We start from the raw sequence: 19,614 nt of genomic DNA on the forward strand, positions 1-19,614 counted from the left end.
AAGGAAAATGAAAGGGAAAGTAAGGAGGTAGTGAGAGGAGTGTATAAGAGAGACAAGGAAAATAGTTTTCCCTTCATTTTGAAAGGAAAATGGTTTTCCATCATTGGGAGAGTAATTTTACCCCAAGGGAAAATGGTTTTACACTCTTTTGCCAACCAAACAATGTAAAACTGAAAATAGAGGAAAACAGTTTTCCGGGAAAATATTTTACGCCCTACCAAACGGAGCCTTATTGTGATTCTTCCAAAGAAAAAAAGTGTTTAACTGTGAAACCGAGCAAGTATATGACAATTATCATTAAGGTGGCTTAACAAAACAAGTTGGATTTTTATAACTGATTTTATTAGGCAATTATCTTATTTTATTTTATTTATGGTGCAACATCACGTAACTTTATTAGCTTAATCTGACAAAATATTCCACTAGATGTATTATTATCTTCAATACCGTCGGCCATAGCCCATAAGATATGGAAACAAGTAGAAGACTAAGACTCAAGTCAATGATATGCTTCCACTCTTATTTTATAAAATATGGAAAGAAGACTAGAACAAATTACAGTGAAGCAAGGCGGTCTCGAACTATATAAAGATTATATGCGAACTCATATTTAAAGAATTCAATAATGCAATAGCTTATCTACTAGTCCAAATAAGTAGATAAACATTTTTTTTTTACTACTTGGACTTTTTCTATTTTGGATCTTCACAGTTAAAGGTGCCCTATTCCATGGAACATGTTGAACAGGTTAAAATCCCGCCCTGCAATGAAGCTTATCTTTTCTCCATATATTTTCTAACTGATGCATTTTGCTTTCTCCTATTTTTAAGAATGAGTAGATCCATTCACAGCTTATGTTCATCTCTTTGTTCCATCAATTATAATCCCATCATTCAAATTACATTTGTTTGCCTGTTGCTTTTTGTTGTTCATGTAGAATCATTATTCTTTAACTTCACTCATTTCGACTTAAACAATGCACAAAACATCAGCTACCAGAATGATTCGATGCCTGCAAATGGAGTTATGCAGCTTACAAAGAATAGAGCAGATGTTGGTCCCCAATTTAGTGTAGGACGAACATCCTACTCTCAGCCTGTGCGTCTTTGGGATCGAAACACAAACGAAACAACCAATTTTTCAACCCACTTCTCATTTAACATAACACAGATGAGAAGAGTAGCTGGTGATGGATTTGCCTTTTTCCTTACGGCCTTTGATGAGTCTACAGCTTATGCTCCAGATTATTCAGCTGGTGGATGTCTTGGTTTGATTGGTGGCCATAATCATACTTGTAATATCACTAATAAACACCCCTTTGTTGCTGTCGAGTTTGATACTTACAACAATTGGTATGATCCGGGTTCCTTTCTGAGGGATGCTCATTTGGGAATAGATGTCAATTCCTTAAATTCAACAGCTTATTTACCATGGAGTGTAGTGAATGGGACTGCGGCGAATGTTTGGATAACTTATGATTCTTCTACTATGAATCTGAGTGTCTATTTTAGTTATGATGTTAATCCTGTGTTTAATGGGGAATATAATCTTTCTCATGTGATTAACTTGACTGCTATTCTACCAGAAAAAATTAGAGTTGGATTCTCTGCTGCTACAGGGACTGATTTTGAATTCCATAATATCCTGTCCTGGGAGTTCAACTCAACCTTAGAAGACACTGAGTTTAGTGTGCTAACTAGGAAAAGCCAAAGCAAGCACAGAGTAGCTATAGTAGGTGGCGTTTTAGGTGGTATCGCTCTCTTAGTGATTGGATTAGGCTTTATAGTGTTTCTATGGTGGCAGAGGAGAGCTAGGGAAAGAAGTAGTGATCATGAAATGAATTTTGATGTGGATGATGATTTTGATAAGGAAACTGGGCCAAAAAGGTTCACTTACAATGAACTTAGTCATGCTACTAACAACTTTTCTGAAGAACAAAAACTAGGAGAGGGAGGTTTCGGAGGTGTGTATAGAGGGTTTCTGACAGATCTTGACAGGTACATAGCGGTCAAGAAGATATCGAGGGAATCAAAACAAGGAAAAAAGGAGTTCATGTCAGAGGTGAGGATCATTAGTTGTTTGAGACATAAAAATTTGGTTCAGCTTCTTGGTTGGTGCCATGAACGAGGAGACTTACTTCTTGTTTATGAATGTATGCCAAATGGAAGTCTTGACTCACATCTATATCGGAGCAAGAGAAAGAGCGTGTTGCAATGGACAATAAGGTACAATATTGCCCAAGGCTTGGCATCTGCTTTGCTCTATCTTCATGAGGAATGGGAGCAATGTGTGTTGCACAGAGATATCAAATCAAGTAATGTCATGCTTGATATTGATTTCAATGCTAAGCTTGGGGACTTTGGGCTTGCAAGGCTTGTGGACCACAGTACAACCTCGCAGACAACTTTGTTAGCCGGTACCTTAGGATATTTAGCACCGGAGGTTTTTAATACAGGAAAGGCTAGTAGAGAAGCTGATGTCTATAGTTTTGGGGTTGTAACTCTTGAAATTGCATGCGGAAGGCAGCCTATTGATTATAAAGAAGAGCCTACTAAGGTGAAAATGGTAGAGTGGGTGTGGAACCTCTATGGGGAAGGCCGTCTTCTTGAAGCAGTTGATATAGAACTTGAAGGAGAATTGGACACACAGCAAATCAAGTGCTTAATGATGGTTGGCTTGTGGTGTTGCCACCCAGATCATACTTGCCGTCCTTCTATAAGACAGGCGATAAATGTTCTGAATTCGGAATCTCCTTTGCCTACTCTGCCTTCAAAGTTTCCGGTTCCTATCTATTGCTCATCCCCGACGAATGTAGATAGTTTCCATATCAGTACCTCTACCTCCTCCTCTGGTATTACAGGCAGCAGTAGTGGTACTACAAACTCTTCCCATCAGCCAGTTGCACCTGGCACTTCTCCTTTGTTGTCTGAGAATTCTGATGTTTGAGTAGAGCACGTTTTCATGTTGGTTACTGACTTAGTGTAGGTGTATGCATTTTTTTTGTGTCAAATTACGAAATCAAGTATTTCATACACTTAGCAGCATGTAACCGTTTCAATTTAATTTCTGCTGGTGTATATCAGTATATGACTGTATGTTTGTATCACAGATTCACAGTTACTTACGAACGTGTAGAAAATGAAATTATTTGTCATGTGAAACTAGAATTTTAATTGGATTGTAATTAATTTGTGTTAGGACATCTTGAATGGGTTGTTCTCCAGCAAAATTACTCACACTCGATTAACTACCTAAACCAAAACTATATGTCTGAGAATATGATAGTGGAGTTCATAATGTTGTCGCTTTCTCATTGTTTGTAGCTTCTATTTGTATCTTTTGAAGTTACTAGTTGTTGCTCCGCGCGCCTTCGCGCACGGCGCCCCAAAATAGTATAATTGTGATATTTGTAATCCGTTAGCCTTAAATGGTGAAATATCTATTTAGCATGTATTCCAAACAGACGCTGAGTACACACGTTGTATTAGTTGCATCAGGAAAACCAATGTATATCAGGACACACGTTGTACACACGTTGTATTAGTTACTTTCCTCCTAATGTATCCCTCATTTTCTTCGAAAAAAATATTCATACAATCCCAAATACAATATTATCACAATAATGGTAACTTACATAATTTTTCAAAAAAAAAAATATTACTATTATAAAGAAACAAAGTCAAACATTTGTAGTTCTACTCTTTATTTCTCTCTTGTTATCCTTATCGTCCCATTTCCCGCCAACCTTTCTAGATTTCTATCTCTAACTTCATTCTCACTTATTTCTCTCTTGTTATCATTATCGTCCCATTTCCCGCCAACCTTCCCTGATTTCTATCTCTTGTTATCCTTATCGTCCCATTTCCCGCCAAACATTTGTCGTTCTACTCTTTATTTCTCTCATCCTTTATCTCTCCTTCTCATTACTTTTCCTCTCCCACTCATATTCATATATCTTAGAATTGTAAGTAACTCTTACTAATACTTGATACGGGAACCATAATTTTTTTAAAAAGACCTTTTTTTATATTGTTTTCATAGTAGATTAGAATTTAATTTATTTGTTTCCATTAAAGACCGAATTTGAAAAAAAAAATCATGTTATGTTAGACATCAAAAAAAGATAAAGTCAAGTCATATTCCGCCCGTCTACTACTTTATTAATTAATATGTTATTGATTTGAATCTATTTTACTCATCAATATCTCATATAAGTATATAATTCGGATATTCATGCAAACAAGGTTGTCAAAATCGCGATTTGAATCGTAAAATTGTATGATTTTACGATTCAATTTTCGCCAAAAGATTTAAATCGCACACAGAATCGTTTTTTGAAAAAATCGCATGTAGAATCGTTAAAATCGGTTAGAATCGCTAAAATCGCGATTTAAAACCGATTTTAACGATTCTCTTTTTAGCCCAATTCTTGTAGCTGGGGATTTAAACATTGGGCCAGGCCCATGTTCTCTCAGCCTCATCAAACACGCACGAGGCCTCTGCTCAGTAAACACACCCAATTCCTCTCACTGAAAATAAACACGCTGCGTCGCTGCCAATTCTCTCTTTCTCCTTCGGTTCTTCAGGTCTTGTGTTCTTCAGATCTTCACTCTTCAGATTCAGCTACCACTCGTCCACTCCAGGTAATTATTTTCGAATTTTTGCTGCGTATTATCTCTTTCTTTCGATCTCATCAATAGTTGTTTTATATTTTTAATTGATAATTTAGTTTTCCATTTTTTTTCGGTAATTTTTGAATAATTTAGTACTGAATTAATCAATTAACTTCCTTCTATTGAATCATTTGTAGAAACATGTCAAGCTCTAATTTAAAGGCTAATGTGGAGAAGTCTAATAGAAAAAAAAAAAACAAACTTAATGACATTGGAGAGGAAGAAGAACATTTTCAGTTTCAAAGAGGAAGGGGTACTATGGATTCTTTTGTGGGTACTATGGAACATTTTCATTTACGTCTCATATTGATACCATTACGCATAAAATTGAATTTTTAGTATTGTTCATTGAAAAAATAGGTAAACAGTTTACATATTTTATCATAGAATCTTATTCCCGCAAAATTCGTAGAATCTTGCGATTTTACGATCCGATTCTGACAGGCCCTTCTGATTTAAAGTAGAATCGCGATTTTGACAACCTTGCATGCAAATACTGTTTTCTTTGAGTTGTTTTTCCAATTTTATTAATTGTTGTATTTTAGTAATAAATTATATTTTAGCTATTAAGATACAGGGTCAAACAACTCCTCTCCAAACTTGACTATTTCTTTCTCTCTTTCTATTCTTATTTTTTCACCCTCTCATTATGCAACCTCTCGCGCCTTTTATCTCAACCACTCCCTTTTCCTTCCATCTTCCTCTTTGTCATCCACTCCCCTTCTAGCTCCCTCCTCCGCCTTTTATATCATTGAGTCCATATAATTATACTAAGGCTATGTTCTTTTGGAATGAATTGAGCTGGATTGAACTTAATTTATCTTAAGTGAATTGAATTGTATTGAACTGAATTGAATTGTACTGAACTGAATTGTAATTGGAATGAATTGATTGTATTGAACTGAATTTAAATTCTAAGAGGAAACTAACTCAATTTTTCTGAACAACTAAAATTTCCTGAACTAAATTTTTATTAATCAGTCCAAAAGAATAGAGCTTAAGATGAAAGAGGATATATGTAGTAAGACTAATTCTCTCCTATATGGCTACCATCTTCACATTAAAAAGTCTGCTCCAACTTGGTCCCTTCCATCCTCTCGCTTTCTCCTCCCCTGCCCTTCAAGCTCCCTCCTCCCCTTTGCCTTTTTTCATTCATAAGTAAATTGTAAGATTTCAGCGTGACCATATAATTAGAAAACGATGCAAGAGAGTATGTAGCAAGCCTAATTCCCCTCCTACATAACCTCTTCACATTTAAAAGTACCCTCTTATTTGAACGCTCATCATTTTGTTTTCTCTTTACCTCACCTTCTATATTTCCCTCCTCCCCATTTTCCTTTTTTGTACTCATAAGCTAAGTTGCCGGAACTATGTGGTATGATTCAGCAACTACTCCGATCGAATTATTTGGCCCGACTCGTTATCAATTGGATCAGGGATTTTGTAAGATCTTCCATCCTACTCAATTACAGAAGCTAACATGTTAATGATCTTAATTAATTAGTTCAATCTTATGGTCCGATCCTATTATATAATATACATTATTATTATTTTCTCCTATTAGATTCCGAATACATATTTACTTTAAAAAATTTAGAATATTTGCAATGGAAAAAAAGTCTCTTAATGTGTTTAAACTTTTGGTATGAGTTTTTTTTTTACTATATTGTAACATAAGCAACACTTTTTTTACTTCAAGTATATTATCTTGAGACCATTTATAAATATAGAGGTTTCAATATCACAAATTTTGTATGTGATGCCACTACGCTAAAACAGATACATTGTACATACTTTTGAAAAAACCATTTTATAATAAATTAGTGAAAAATAATCTCACGTTCAGAATTATACAAGAATCTAAGTAGTTTATTTCTTCACATAACAATAAGCACAGACAAATGAACCTATTACAAGATTGAAAGAACTTGTAAAACTCAATCTAATTTTGCAAGTTATAAGTGGAAAGGGGGGAAACAACATTTGAATCAATGAATAACGTGTAATTTGTAGTTTGTTATCATTAAGTAGTTTGTTTAGCGTGTAATTTTAATAGGCGGTACATATAGAAGGTGTATTAAGTGCATTAGGCAAATCAATGAATAACGATGTGTAAACACGGTTTATTTTCTAATAACTTTCATTTGCAAAAGAAAATACATAAATAAGTTTATTTCAAGTGCAATTCTAATAGTTAAATTAACAACTTTGATTAAAAACTTATTGATAACTTGGAGCTTTTGCGCGTATCTTTGGAGTGTTTTAAAAGCGAAGCTACAATTTATTCCTGCAAGATATAGAGTAGCTCCATTTTCAGCACCCTGTTTCTCGAATTTGATGCTAAGAGTGGGTAGTTGTACATAGAAACAAGGATGTGAGCATGATGTTTTAACCGCTCGCTAGCAGCGACACCCCAAAATAGCGTACTTGTGATGTTCGAATTACGTTGGTTTCAATTAGCAAGATGATTGTAAAGTAATTATTCCAAATCAATTGGTACTTGCACTTGCTGTTTTGAGTGCATGGGGTAAAACACAAAAGCAAGGTGTAAATCCACAATTTATTGGTGGTTGTTTGAAGTGCAATTCAAAGATTAAATGTAACAATTATAGAGAGTTCTCTAAACTGTAACTTATTGCTTAGTTGTAATTATTTCACATGTCTTTGAAGTATTTTTGAAATGGAGCTTCAACCTACTCACAAATTGGATATATAAGCTTTCATTGCATGACCCTATTTCTAACATCGAGGGGAAAAAAATAAAAATATCACTCATAAGTTGAGTATATAATAAGATTTTAAATTATAGAGTTATCTAAACTGGAACTTATTGCTTAGTTTTAATTATTTCAACATGTCTCTGAAGAGCTTTTGAAATGGAGCTTCAACCTAATCACAAAATAGATATATAAGCTTCCATTGCATGACCCTATTTCTGACATCAAGGGAAAAAAAATAATCACTCATAAGTTGAGTATGTAGTAAGATTTTAACGAACCTATTTAATTAGACTATAATGAAAGAGAAAGTATTTATATAGTACGACTTACACCACACCTAAGATGCAGCATGTCCATCAAAACTCATATCAAATAGCGTTATGTCGTCAAGAGAACTAAGGAACGGAAATATCACTCTCATCACAAGACGTTCATGTTTAGCAAGAATCTAGATAATTGAAAAATATAATAACGTTCCATGCTTAATTTTAAATTGACTACCTTTCAAATTTTGTTGAAATAAGTTCTATAAAAAGGGTCAGATCTAAATTCTATCTAACAACACATCATTTCCATGTGAATTTTTATCATGCAAAATATATGAACTTGCCATACAAGTGCGAGTAACAAAAGACATTTACAAGATGAATATAATGGGTAATTTATTGGTAAATAGATCTATAAAATACCTTTGTGTAATCTATTTCTTCTTGCAATGTGTAGGTGTTGATTTATTGTTAAAAGTAACATGTTATAATAAAATAATATGAACCGATAATCATATAACATTAGGCTAGACGAATTTATGTAGCTTTACAAGAAGTATTTGCTATGAACATGCAAGTAGTGCGTGTTCATTTGATAGGCCCCTAATTCGTAAAACCTTGAGCTATTTAGGGAAAACATTAACAAATAGTTATCTCAATTGAGAAATTACATGGGTCATATAATGATTCAGACTTTTATCTCTTACATTTTAAGAGGATCATATATATTATTTTAATTATACAACTACAACAAATCACTCTTAAAGTTTGATAACGTAATGATATGGACATTTAGCTCATTTTTTGAAAGAGCAAGGAAATAAACGAATTTTTCATATACATGGAATTAGATTTCAATCTTATTAGACTACGTCGTGTTAATCAAAATTTAGGAGTAGAATAACAAGACACCTATTATCTCATCAAGAAAAAAAGACGATGATAAACTACATGGATTTCAGCTCCAATATTAACTTATACACTAAGATGATAAAATTTTGATATTTATGTGTCATACATGATTCAATTCTTTCGGTCTTCAGCAAAGCATCTTAACTACCTTTAATTGAACCTGAGAATAAGATTGACGATAAAGAATTAATTACTTTTTTTAAAATGACAGGAAATGAGACCATATTGTGAAATCCCTTTTACATTAAGATTAACCCAAAACAAAGGACATAATAAATGAAAAGATGCGCCACTACAATACAATGAAAATTTTAAGAACCACAAGTTGTAGTTTTTAAGCATTACTAAAAAGATGTCTAATACTTCACTAAGATATATCTATTGATTGTTATGCCAAACTGAGCACCCAATTACCAAGTAATGCTCGTCTTCAATTTTCATCTCCTTGAAATTTTCGTATTTCCATACAGATTTTTATAGTCTTTCCCTCCTACCTATTTGTGGAATGATAATCTTGCTAAAAGCCAGTATAAGGCTATATAAAAAGTGAGATTCGTATATCTCATGAGGGCAAACAGTTGAAAAGTAGAATATCTGACAACAATGACCATTCCTACCCTTAAGCACAATGGCACCCTTCACATTGGCATCAAATTCATATACTGTAAACGTTTGTGGCAGTCAACTATTCTGATCACCGGTTCTAGCATACAATTGAACTACAAGATCATTTAGCAGATGTAAGATAGCGTAAAGCTGTCAGAATAAGCTAGCTAAATAAGAGAAGAAAAATGACATGGTCTCTCACTGCGATGCATTGCCTTGAAGAAAAACGGTATGGTTGTATTTGTTAAGCTTCTTATTCCGATCCATCTCCTCCCAGACACAATGACTTTCTCCATAAGAAGTGCTCCAATAACAACAGAGGATCACGTTGGAGTCGCAACTTGCTATCCAACCAAATTGAATACCTGCCATGTGACAAATGCTCAGTTATTGGCACTCAAAAACTACCAAGTATATCTATGGCTTATCAAGTGTCATCCTACATCTAGTAGGATTTCCATGGGATATCTCATAATAGCTGAGAGCATCATAATGTTCATAAGAAGCTTAAAATATAATTACACCGATCAGGTCAGTAAAAGGAAAAAAAGGCCTGAAATTCTTAAAGTTTGTTGTTATCTCCACAAGACCCCAAAATCATTGTTGTGGCAACCCCCAAAGACAAGTGTATCACAAGCACATGTTGACCTGTGCTTTGAAGGAATCAGGAATGTCATTAATTATATTATTATGGAAATACAAGAATATGACAATCACTTTTTCAACATGACTTAGACTCCAATATTTTGCTCCTACATTTCAGATTCCTTACCCAGAAACACCCTATACAATGCTCACCTAGTCACTAAGATTTCAAAAACAATTAAAACATCTGGCTTAGTTAACTATGTACTTAGCAAGTGGCAGATTCAAATACGGGTGATTGTTGTGCAAGCTAAAGCCCTTCAATTTGTCGAACAATAATACTTAGAAAAGGATGGAGAAAAGGATAAAAAGATCAATAATAGTCAAGTTTAACATGTCAAAATATCAGAGTACTATATGAAAGATAAAGAATATGCCAATAGCTAGATAGCATCATATAACATCCTTCTGTTTTTAAAGAGATCAACGGGAAGATACAAGCAGATAAACAAGAAAGATACTTAAAATCACAAAATTTTGGGGGATTTTTTGAATAAAATAGTTACTACAGCTTAATGCAACATTATTTTCTAGATTAAGAAAAAAATCCCAAGACAGATCTAGTAATAAACAGATATGACCTTCGTCACTACTTTTCATAATTTTCATCATATGTGGTAAAATATACTTTTAGGGACTTATCTTTCATAATTTTCATCATATGCAGATTCACCTTTGACCCTTCATCATTTGGGGACCGATGATGGCTAGAGAAATAAGATTTCGGGGAGTTTAGATTTTTTTTAAAAAAAATACCTACTTAATTCAAAAATATAAAAGAAAATACAAAATTCAAGAGGATTATTAGCTGCAAATTGAACTCCAAAATTAGCTCATTGTATTGACCACTAAAATATCAATGTAAACTCAAAATATGCCCATGAAAAATGAAGCTAGTTTCATGGGAAAATGCTTCCCTCTTCATAAATTGTTCTTAGCGCAATCAGTACTCTACTATTTAACTAATTACCTTAAGTCTGTATCATAGGTAAGATTATAAAATTTGACTAAAAAATCTTTGCATTATTGATTAGAATCTGCTAGTTTTTTGGGAAGATTTTGCAGCTAGTTAAGTGACTATGATTATATTGGAACTATATACTACTGTCAAAAGTACTATACAATGCATCTGGACCTCGATGTTCTAAGATAAAAATGACTTTGCTTAAACCATATTATACATTCCTAAACCGAGTGAAATATAAATCATATGCGATTAATAGTTAATACAGACCAACATAACATGGTCAAAAGTTACCTCAACCCAGTCCCCAGCCCCCATCCCCCGAAGAAATAAAAAAAAAAAAGCAGTAAGCCAAATAGCAAACAATTAACATTATATCAAAACAATGCTCCTTTTAGTCTATCCCTAAAATAGAGGACATATTTGTATTTCAAGTCATTCTAAAATAATTAGCCATTTATTAGGAGAGTTGTTTCACTTGGTTTATAAGTAGAGAAATGAATATAAAGTAATGAGTTTACCTAGACTTTAAAATCTTATGCAACCCTTCTGCTCAATCTCATTTGTCGAGGCCTCTAATTTTGTTAGCCAAGATTAGAGTTTGTTCTTGAAGAGAATAGAGATATTCATGAATTCCTCTAAGAAAATAGCCATAATACGCCTCAACAGTCAAGAGCCTTACTCTAATTTGTACTTTCTATCTCCTGTTTTTTTAATTTATACAATTAGCTTTGTTTAGTCGGCTTAATTTTACTTTTTTAAAGGTAAACGTTTATAGTAGGAAAGTGAATAATTTTTTTAAAAAAAAGTATCAACCTAGCTCAACGGAATCTAACTTCCCCCAGTGTTAATCTCCAAACAATGAAAAATTAAAAATGAGTCCCCAAATGAAGAAAAGTATACTCAAATATGTACTTCACTCTACTTCACATAAACTCCAGCAAACAAAATGTGGCAAATAAGTTCCATGTAGTTGACACATTTATCTCTACTCAACCATACTCAACTTTAAGATACATTCACAATCACAGCTAACATCTACATACATCTACATGACGGTGGATACTCAAAGTCAAAACACCATGATAAACAGAAAGCAAAACCTCCATAATGCACATTCTTACCTTGCTGAAGGGAAAAGTCTATGACACAACAGCTTTGGAATTTTCCCTCTCCTCATGTCCATATAAGGAAGATTTTTCACCAGGACGACCTTCCACTGACAAATGAATCCCATTCTGTCCGGTATATGGCCTTCTGGAGAAATAGTTTAAAGTCTTTTTATCCATAAACATCGCGAAGCAAACATTTTTTCCTAGACAAACGACTGATCTGAAATGAAAATTAATATTCAAACTGCGCATATATTTCTAACACCAATATATCTAAAAAAAATTCTTCTTTGTCCCTCTATTTTGTAAGTAGACAATAAACCATTATTTCTAACACCAAGCAAAATCTCTTTGCATATATATATACATAACAATAAACCTATTTAGATTCATACTCAAACGAAAGACTTATCTCCTAATATCCAAGGACCACAAGCAATACAACATGTCCAACAGTGATATCCATTGCATTTTCCAAACACATAGAAGGCACTACATTTTTATTTTGTGAAAAGCCAGAGCAGGTGACTCTAAGAGAGCACAATCATGCATACTGGAACAGAGCAAAAATAAGCAGTAAAAAAAAGTTGGAACAGGTGACTCTAAGAGAGCGCAATCATGCATACTGGAACACGGCTAAAATAAGCAATAAAAAAGGAGGATTAAACCACAAGACAACATCAAAGAGAACCACATTTCCAAACCAAACACGGTTGAGCAAGCATGGCTAAAACAAACATCTAAGTAAACTACAGAAGGAGAGCCAAGGAAAAGCTTACCAGGTGTTGCCTTGTAAACTGATTAAATCTGGTTGATGAGAGTCAAGGATATTCCTACAGGAAAGGCAAGAGATAGTCAGTTTTGCAAACCATAGAATTTACAAGTATCAAATAGATGTACATAGTTAACAACCAAGGGGGAAAAGTGCAACCTAATATTCCATTCAATTCAGCAAAAAAGCGAACAAACACAATTATCGAGGCTCCTAAGCATGAACTACAAAGGTTACAAGGCATGCCAAACAAATTTAAGTTAAGTCTAGATCTACCACAACATAAATAACATGTTAGAGAATGTCATTTTCATTTAGACTTTAATCCATCATTAGTATTAGCCTCCTTAAACAAAGTCTCACAGGCTATAAGCATGGATTTACAGGCAGAAGGCTTGTTTTTAAGAACCAGGTTTCACGCGACAGTGTGCACCATACCAAACATAACCAATGGTACTGTTTGTAAGATGCTACTCTGCATGGAATGCAAGGCCATGGTTACTGTATCCTGAAATGAATTAGAGGGCATATTACCATTTTCAAGGCAAAGCATGATTCAAGCTTGGAATTGAAAGACAAAACAGCAAGCATTTCCAAGAATTTGCTGAACAAAGTGAAGCTGAAAATCTAGAGCAAGCTACATTCTATAGCATTTTTTTTGTAATCTTCCCTTTTGAATGGCAGTCCATATGTGTCAAGTTAGTTTTTTTTATAAATGTTTGTTTGTAGTAGTCTTTGTAAGTTTCTTTAGAGATTAATTCATGTCAAGCTCAAATTGTCTCTATGATTGAAGGTATTAACAAACTAACTGAACCATCAACTATTTTGAAATCAACAACAAAAGGGGGTGAAGCAAAAAAACCTACCAGCTTCAGCAACCCACACTCAGAGGCACACCTTATTTGGGAGGGGCAGTAATATACAAATGGTTTATATGGAAGGCAAACTAAAACCTAAGATCGAAAGGGTATACTGAGGTAGAGACTTAATTATTCCGAATTTAAAATACATTTTTTCTGTACCGCTAACTTTTTTTTTGATGATGAGTGGGCTTCAAAACCGGGATGGACATGTCCCTCATTAGGTGGAGCAGTGAATGTCCTTTATTGATTTATTTACAATTAGGATACTCATCATAACACCTTCCTACTCTCTGAAACCAACGTGTCTTAGGCATCAATGGCCGCATCTGAAACTGCTAACCTTATTGATTTCTTCATAACCAGCATAATCATGTATAATTACGGATATTCCTGAAATAATCAAGGCTGGGGAAAAAGTATATGACTGAAGGATAAGAAGTATATGACTAATATGCTATAATAATCAAAGCTCCAATGTATTTTGAACCTTAGCGATTTCAGTGCATAGACATGAGTACGCAAAAACAGAGCCACAAGACAAAGACATGACACATGAGTAAAATAGAGTACAATGGATTGAAGAAAAAGAAAAGAATAAGAAGCAATTCTTACCTTGCCAACAAAAAGCTAAGGTGACTTAGATCTGTAAATATCCATAAGACCATTCGACAAGTGCTTCCTCGACAGTCTACAATCATCATCCTTGGCCCGACGAAACCCTAAATACTCCTTCCTTCCTTCAATATTAGGTAAATAATTATGAACATAGGAAAAAAATCAGATATATATACCCAAAAATCAGTAGAGAAAGAAAGAAGAGATTTTAGTCTTATAGGCTATACGAAATTAAAGTTGAAAGTAGGTAGACAGAGAAGAAAGTTTGAAATTGTTAAGGAGAAGGGGAAAACAATGTAAATTAAGTGTGAAGATCTTTATAAGACACTCTAGAATGGCTTATTATGGAATGAAGAGAAAGGTAATCAAATCATTAGTTACATAAACTTTTAATCAAAGACATAGCATTAGGTGCATCGACAATGCTCACTTGTTCTCAAAATTCCAAAGTAGTGCAGTCATACTTGGGCTTACAATCCAGAGTATCTATGAGAAATCAGCATATCTATGAGAAATCATCATTGAATTTAACTGCCTTCCAGAGTCAGTCCTCCAAAATGTGTAGACTGGTCACTACATCACTTAGCAAAACAGGAAGACAGAAATCTATTGAGATTTGAGAAAGAAACTTTAATTATGATAACTATAGATGAACTTTACACACCTGGTGTAATCATCTACCAAATTGATTGTCACATTGGGCTTCCAATAAGAAATCCATACAATTGTATTTTCCTTAGGTATATATCGTTTCAAAGAAATCCATATTCCATTAAAATATGTTTTTGACCCAAACAAACGGAGCATAAGTATCCGCAAAAAGGAAATATATCAATATTTTATAGGGAGTATCAGAAAAGCACTCTTCCAAAGGAAAGGGAGGAATATAACTAAGTAGCCAAAGTATTTGTTGTCCCCATAATGTAATTATGAGTGTTAAATACTTAAAAACATAAGTGCAACACATCACAAATTCACAACTATAAGTCAACACCCAATCATGCACATCAAATAAGCCAGCACCTTGTAAAAAAAAAAAACTGTTAACCACACACCAAGACATAGGGAGGAAGAAGGATATTCCAAATGATATTCCATTCTTCCTCATAAGAGACATCATATAAAATTACCCACAAGAGCATTATCTGCACATAGCTGGGAAAGATAACTTCCCACCATCCATCTTTCTTCAACATGACACACATCACAATATTTTTGTTAATATATTTGGTCTAAAAATCTGCAACCTACCAAAAGTATTGATTCAACTTAGGTACTCTAGGAATACAGTATATCATAAAAATAAAAATAAAAGCAAACAAACAGCAAACTTCCAGATAATACCAGAAACGGAAATGATTTCTATTCTGGCACTTTTAGAATTACAAAGAACTAAATCTTAGGAGACCTGGAACAACATTGAAATATGAATATAATGAAGTTAGCCTGCTTACTTTGAGCACGTGTTGAACCACAATCTGACTCGTGCATTTTGAATTCATCCCGAATTCTTTTCAGCTCAAGGTTTAAATTTCCCTCAGCAAACATGTTGTCTGGATGGATATACTGCATAGAGAACAATGGTTTCAGATCATTATGGCACAAAAACGTTTATTTACAGAATAAAATGCTTACCAGCCACTTCAACTGCAAACTTGAAACACCCCTCTCCCCCATAAAACCCATAAAAATTAAACCAAAAGTAAGCCTTAAAACAGTAAAAAAACATTCAATAAAATTAAATCTGATTAAACAAGTAATCAAATGACCTTTCTAGGAAGCTTGAGTTTCACAGAACTTGTAGTAATTGAGTGAAGCTGATCTTCACCTTCAAACCCCATTTCAGCAAAACTCGATCGGTTAAATTTGTCTCTCCTCTAATTCGCATTTCCTTCCTAAAACCCAGAAAAAAAACAACGAAAATTGAGAACAAAGAAAAACATAAATACTGATGTAGATAAAAGGAGGTTGTAGTTTTAAAAAAATAACGAAAATCATAATCAATAAATTAAAACAGATGCAAATACTACTACAAAACTTTAGATCTAACTTGCTCCACAAGCACTCAAATTTCACGAGATCTAACACACACAAAATGAAGAAAAAGGAAATGGAAAGAAATTAAGACTTGCTTACGCTGTGTTGCATGTTGTTATAGAAGACGACCTAACAATTCACACAATAGAACTAAATTGTGCGAATCGAACTGAATTGTGCAACAAAAGCCACATAAATTCCAAAATTCACAAAAGTATGAACCAGAATTTGCAGAATCACCAAAATCGAAAACCCATAAAGTTCATTGAATGAATTAGCCATTGACGGCATCTTTGTGTGAATAAATAAGAAAGACATGTGTTCAATTTTAATGCGTGTATGAAGAATTACTCGTAAACATACCTTTCAATTTTTGCGAAATTCGAGTTCCAAATCTCGTCGAAAGAGCTCGATTATCCCGTAAAGGCAATTTGATGCGAAGTGCCGATGAAATTGAATTGTGTTCTTGAGAGAAAAGCTGAAATTCCTAAGAACAAACCCTAAAATCTGAATGATGAATGAAGAGAGAAGCTGAAATTCCTAAGAACAAACCCTAAAATTTGATTAAAGACTTTTAAAAGAAAAAAAATACAAAAATCGAAAAGGAAAATCAAGAATCCAAACTGAAAATATGACAAACACAAAGAAAAAATCCAAAGAAAAACACGATATACACGTTAGATTGAAAAAGAGAGCGAGAATCACCTATAATTTTTTAATTAGTAGAGAATAACCTTTAATGGCGCTCCATAACTCCATCGCAATGGCAAAAAAAACAGAGAAAGAGGATAGAGAGACAACAAAAGAGAGGAGAGAGGAGAGAGGAGAGAGGAGAGTCAGGAGAGGCGTGAAGAAGAAACGTGAAGAAGAGGAGAGAAAGGAAGGAATGTGCGGTTGAGATGGAAGGAAAGATCGAGGGCTAAGATTTGCCAAGGCTTAGGAATAGTGTTTTTCATGCTTTTGTGACTCAGAACACTATTCAAATGAATAGTGCTCAACTTCCAACTTTTTAAGGGTGTAAGATTCTTTAATATGAAGAGTATGGAAAATAGAAAGTCCCCACATTGGAAGAATATGAGGGGTGGACATACTTTATATTACAAGAGACCACATGTATTTCCTCCGTAACGAAATAAATGTTAACCCTATTTAGAAAGTGTAACATTTATTTTGTTACAGAGGAAGTATTATTTTAGGCTGAATTAAAATGACGGAAACTGAACTGAAATGAGCGGAACTGAACTATACGTATTGAAGTGAAATTGTGAGAGAAAAGTATTCTCTACATAACTATTCAATCCTTGCAAATGGGGCGATTTTAACAGACATTAAATGTTACTAGGGTTGTGAGTGCCAGCAGAAGCAAATTTGTAGAGATTGAGAATAATAAATAGAGATAAATTTAAGTATCTGGCAAGAAACTATTAGACTATAGTATGTTGCTTTTTGGTGCTTCACTCATTTCATTCTCATTGTTATTTATTGGTGCTTTTGCTTTTCAATTTTTGGGCAACAAACTACTACTGCGTTGCAATGTGATTTTGCTACGCTGCATGATGGCATCACACATTTTTTTAGTAAAGTCTGTACATATTGTAGTTGAAATAATCATAATACAGTCTATTCACAATAATTTGATCCATCCTGCTAGATTATTATGTTTATTCAGCTATGCTGTGGACTGTGGTATAGGCCTTAAACATAATAGAGCTTCTGCCTTCTGACACTGTACTTCCTATCGGACCACAGTATATACCCAACTGAGTAATCCTTCAGAAGATGGCTTTGTTCAGGTGTAAAAATTAGCTTATACTGCAGCTCCTGACCCTTTTCAATGAACGTCAAAGTCTTTGGCTCAACCGTGATTGATATACCAAATGGTGCTCTTATACTTGCAAGATACGTGCTTGTATGTCCAACATTCTTCAGTCTCCTGACAATAGTTGCATTTCCTAAGAAACTAGGAACAACAATTGTGGGGTAGTTTAGATCCGCAACTGCCACTGAATGTGGGCAACAGTAAGAATTATCTGACAGCTTCTTAATCATCTTCTTGAATTGATTTGTATTCTTTGATTATTATAAACATGATGGACCGAACATATGCCCTAAACTTTTCATTTATTGATTACCATTATCTTGTATTTGTTTAATTTGTTCAATCCCAAATCCGTGACTTTGTTTAGTTTTTCCAAACTTGAAAGCTAAATTAAAAATAATCCTCTCCTTGTGGATTCGATCCTAGCTACTAACCCTACTACACTGTTAGGAGATTTGTTAGGAATTATTTTTGACAGGTGTACAACATCCTATAAGACATCAGATATGATTTTTAATGTGTAAATTAATTTACTTCTATCTTGACTCGATAAAGAATAATGTAGTAGCATTAGATCTTCGAGAGTGTACAAGTGTCGAGAATAATTGTGTTAACCTTGAGTGGGTTGAGACGAAGGAGATGACGTGGAGGCGTTGAAGACCTCCGACGTCGAGTATCGCAGGGGCGTCTGGGGGGAGCCAGAGGCGGGGCGGTGCGGCGCTACAGTTGTGGCAGCAAGGTAGGCCTACGATAGGCCGTAGGTGGCTGCGCTGGCAGCAAGCGAGGAAGGCAGCGTGAAGGTGGCTGCGGGTGGCGTCGAATAAAACGACACAAGGTGCGACAAAACAACAGAGGTGGCTGCCGGCGAAGGCAACGACGGACAGGAGGTCGACACCGGCGGCTGCTGCGGTGGGCCGGCCAAAGAGGCTGAATTATTGGCCGAGAGATCCATGAGGAAAGGAAAAATTTATTTTCGGAGACGGAAAAAAAATATTTCAAAAAACCTAGGCTGTGATACCATGTACAAGTGTGGAGAATAATTGTGTTAACCTTGAGTAGGTTAATCTGGCATTCAATATATATAGTGTTTTATACAGGCGTATGACTAGTTACAGATTATTCTATCCTTTTACATATAATGTTATCTAATAGAAAGTTTGCACTCTAACATTGGTGATAATGTGTAAACTTGAAAGTTTTTTTTATTAAGTTGAACATATATCATTTATTTATATGTTAAATATTGTAATTTTTTTTGTAAAGCTTATTCATTTATATAGCCATGTCATTGGACTCCCTATGTATATTTTTTTTTATCTTGCTCACTTTATTTAAAGACATGTCTTTTATTATCTTACTCATTTTCAATTTTCCTATTTGTAGTATGAGGATCACTTTTTTCTCTCTCATTCAATTCCTACTTTTTTGCAATATAAAAAGTTGGTTGAGACCAATTTCTCTTTCACACAATTGTTTATCATAATTAAATTCAAGTTTCTCTCATTCCTTTATTATTACGAAAATTAGATTTTGACCCACTATCAACCAATGTGCAAAGAATTAGATATCTGTATAGAATTAGATGTTTTGATTGTTTTCATATACTAATG

At 34.2% G+C, this 19,614-nt stretch overlaps 1 protein-coding gene and 1 long non-coding RNA gene across 14 annotated transcripts; one reads left to right on the forward strand and one right to left on the reverse strand.

Moving 5' to 3' along the window:
* The first annotated feature begins 733 nt into the window (after positions 1-733).
* LOC104885424 (L-type lectin-domain containing receptor kinase IX.1) lies at positions 734-3,124 on the forward strand. The gene has a single exon (XM_010670118.4). It carries the CDS (start codon positions 832-834, stop codon positions 2,944-2,946), a length of 2,115 nt encoding a protein of 704 aa, XP_010668420.4. The 5' UTR covers positions 734-831; the 3' UTR covers positions 2,947-3,124.
* A 5,959-nt stretch (positions 3,125-9,083) lies between these two features.
* LOC125496870 (uncharacterized) lies at positions 9,084-17,127 on the reverse strand. 13 transcript variants are annotated; one of them, XR_007273234.2, is made up of 8 exons: positions 16,891-17,127; positions 16,549-16,738; positions 15,918-16,043; positions 15,603-15,714; positions 14,146-14,270; positions 12,678-12,731; positions 11,911-12,118; positions 9,084-9,542 (listed from the first exon to the last, which is right to left on the reverse strand). It is a non-coding gene; the product is annotated as an uncharacterized LOC125496870 (long non-coding RNA). The 13 variants fall into 13 exon arrangements; XR_007273233.2 differs by having other exon boundaries at positions 16,549-16,725; positions 16,891-17,126; XR_007273242.2 differs by having other exon boundaries at positions 11,911-12,113; positions 16,549-16,692; positions 16,891-17,125.
* Positions 17,128-19,614: the final 2,487 nt, after the last annotated feature.

The sequence above is a fragment of the Beta vulgaris genome, chromosome 4 (assembly GCF_026745355.1).
Source record: "Beta vulgaris subsp. vulgaris cultivar EL10 chromosome 4, EL10.2, whole genome shotgun sequence".
In the NCBI taxonomy this organism is placed as follows: Eukaryota; Viridiplantae; Streptophyta; class Magnoliopsida; order Caryophyllales; family Amaranthaceae; genus Beta; species Beta vulgaris.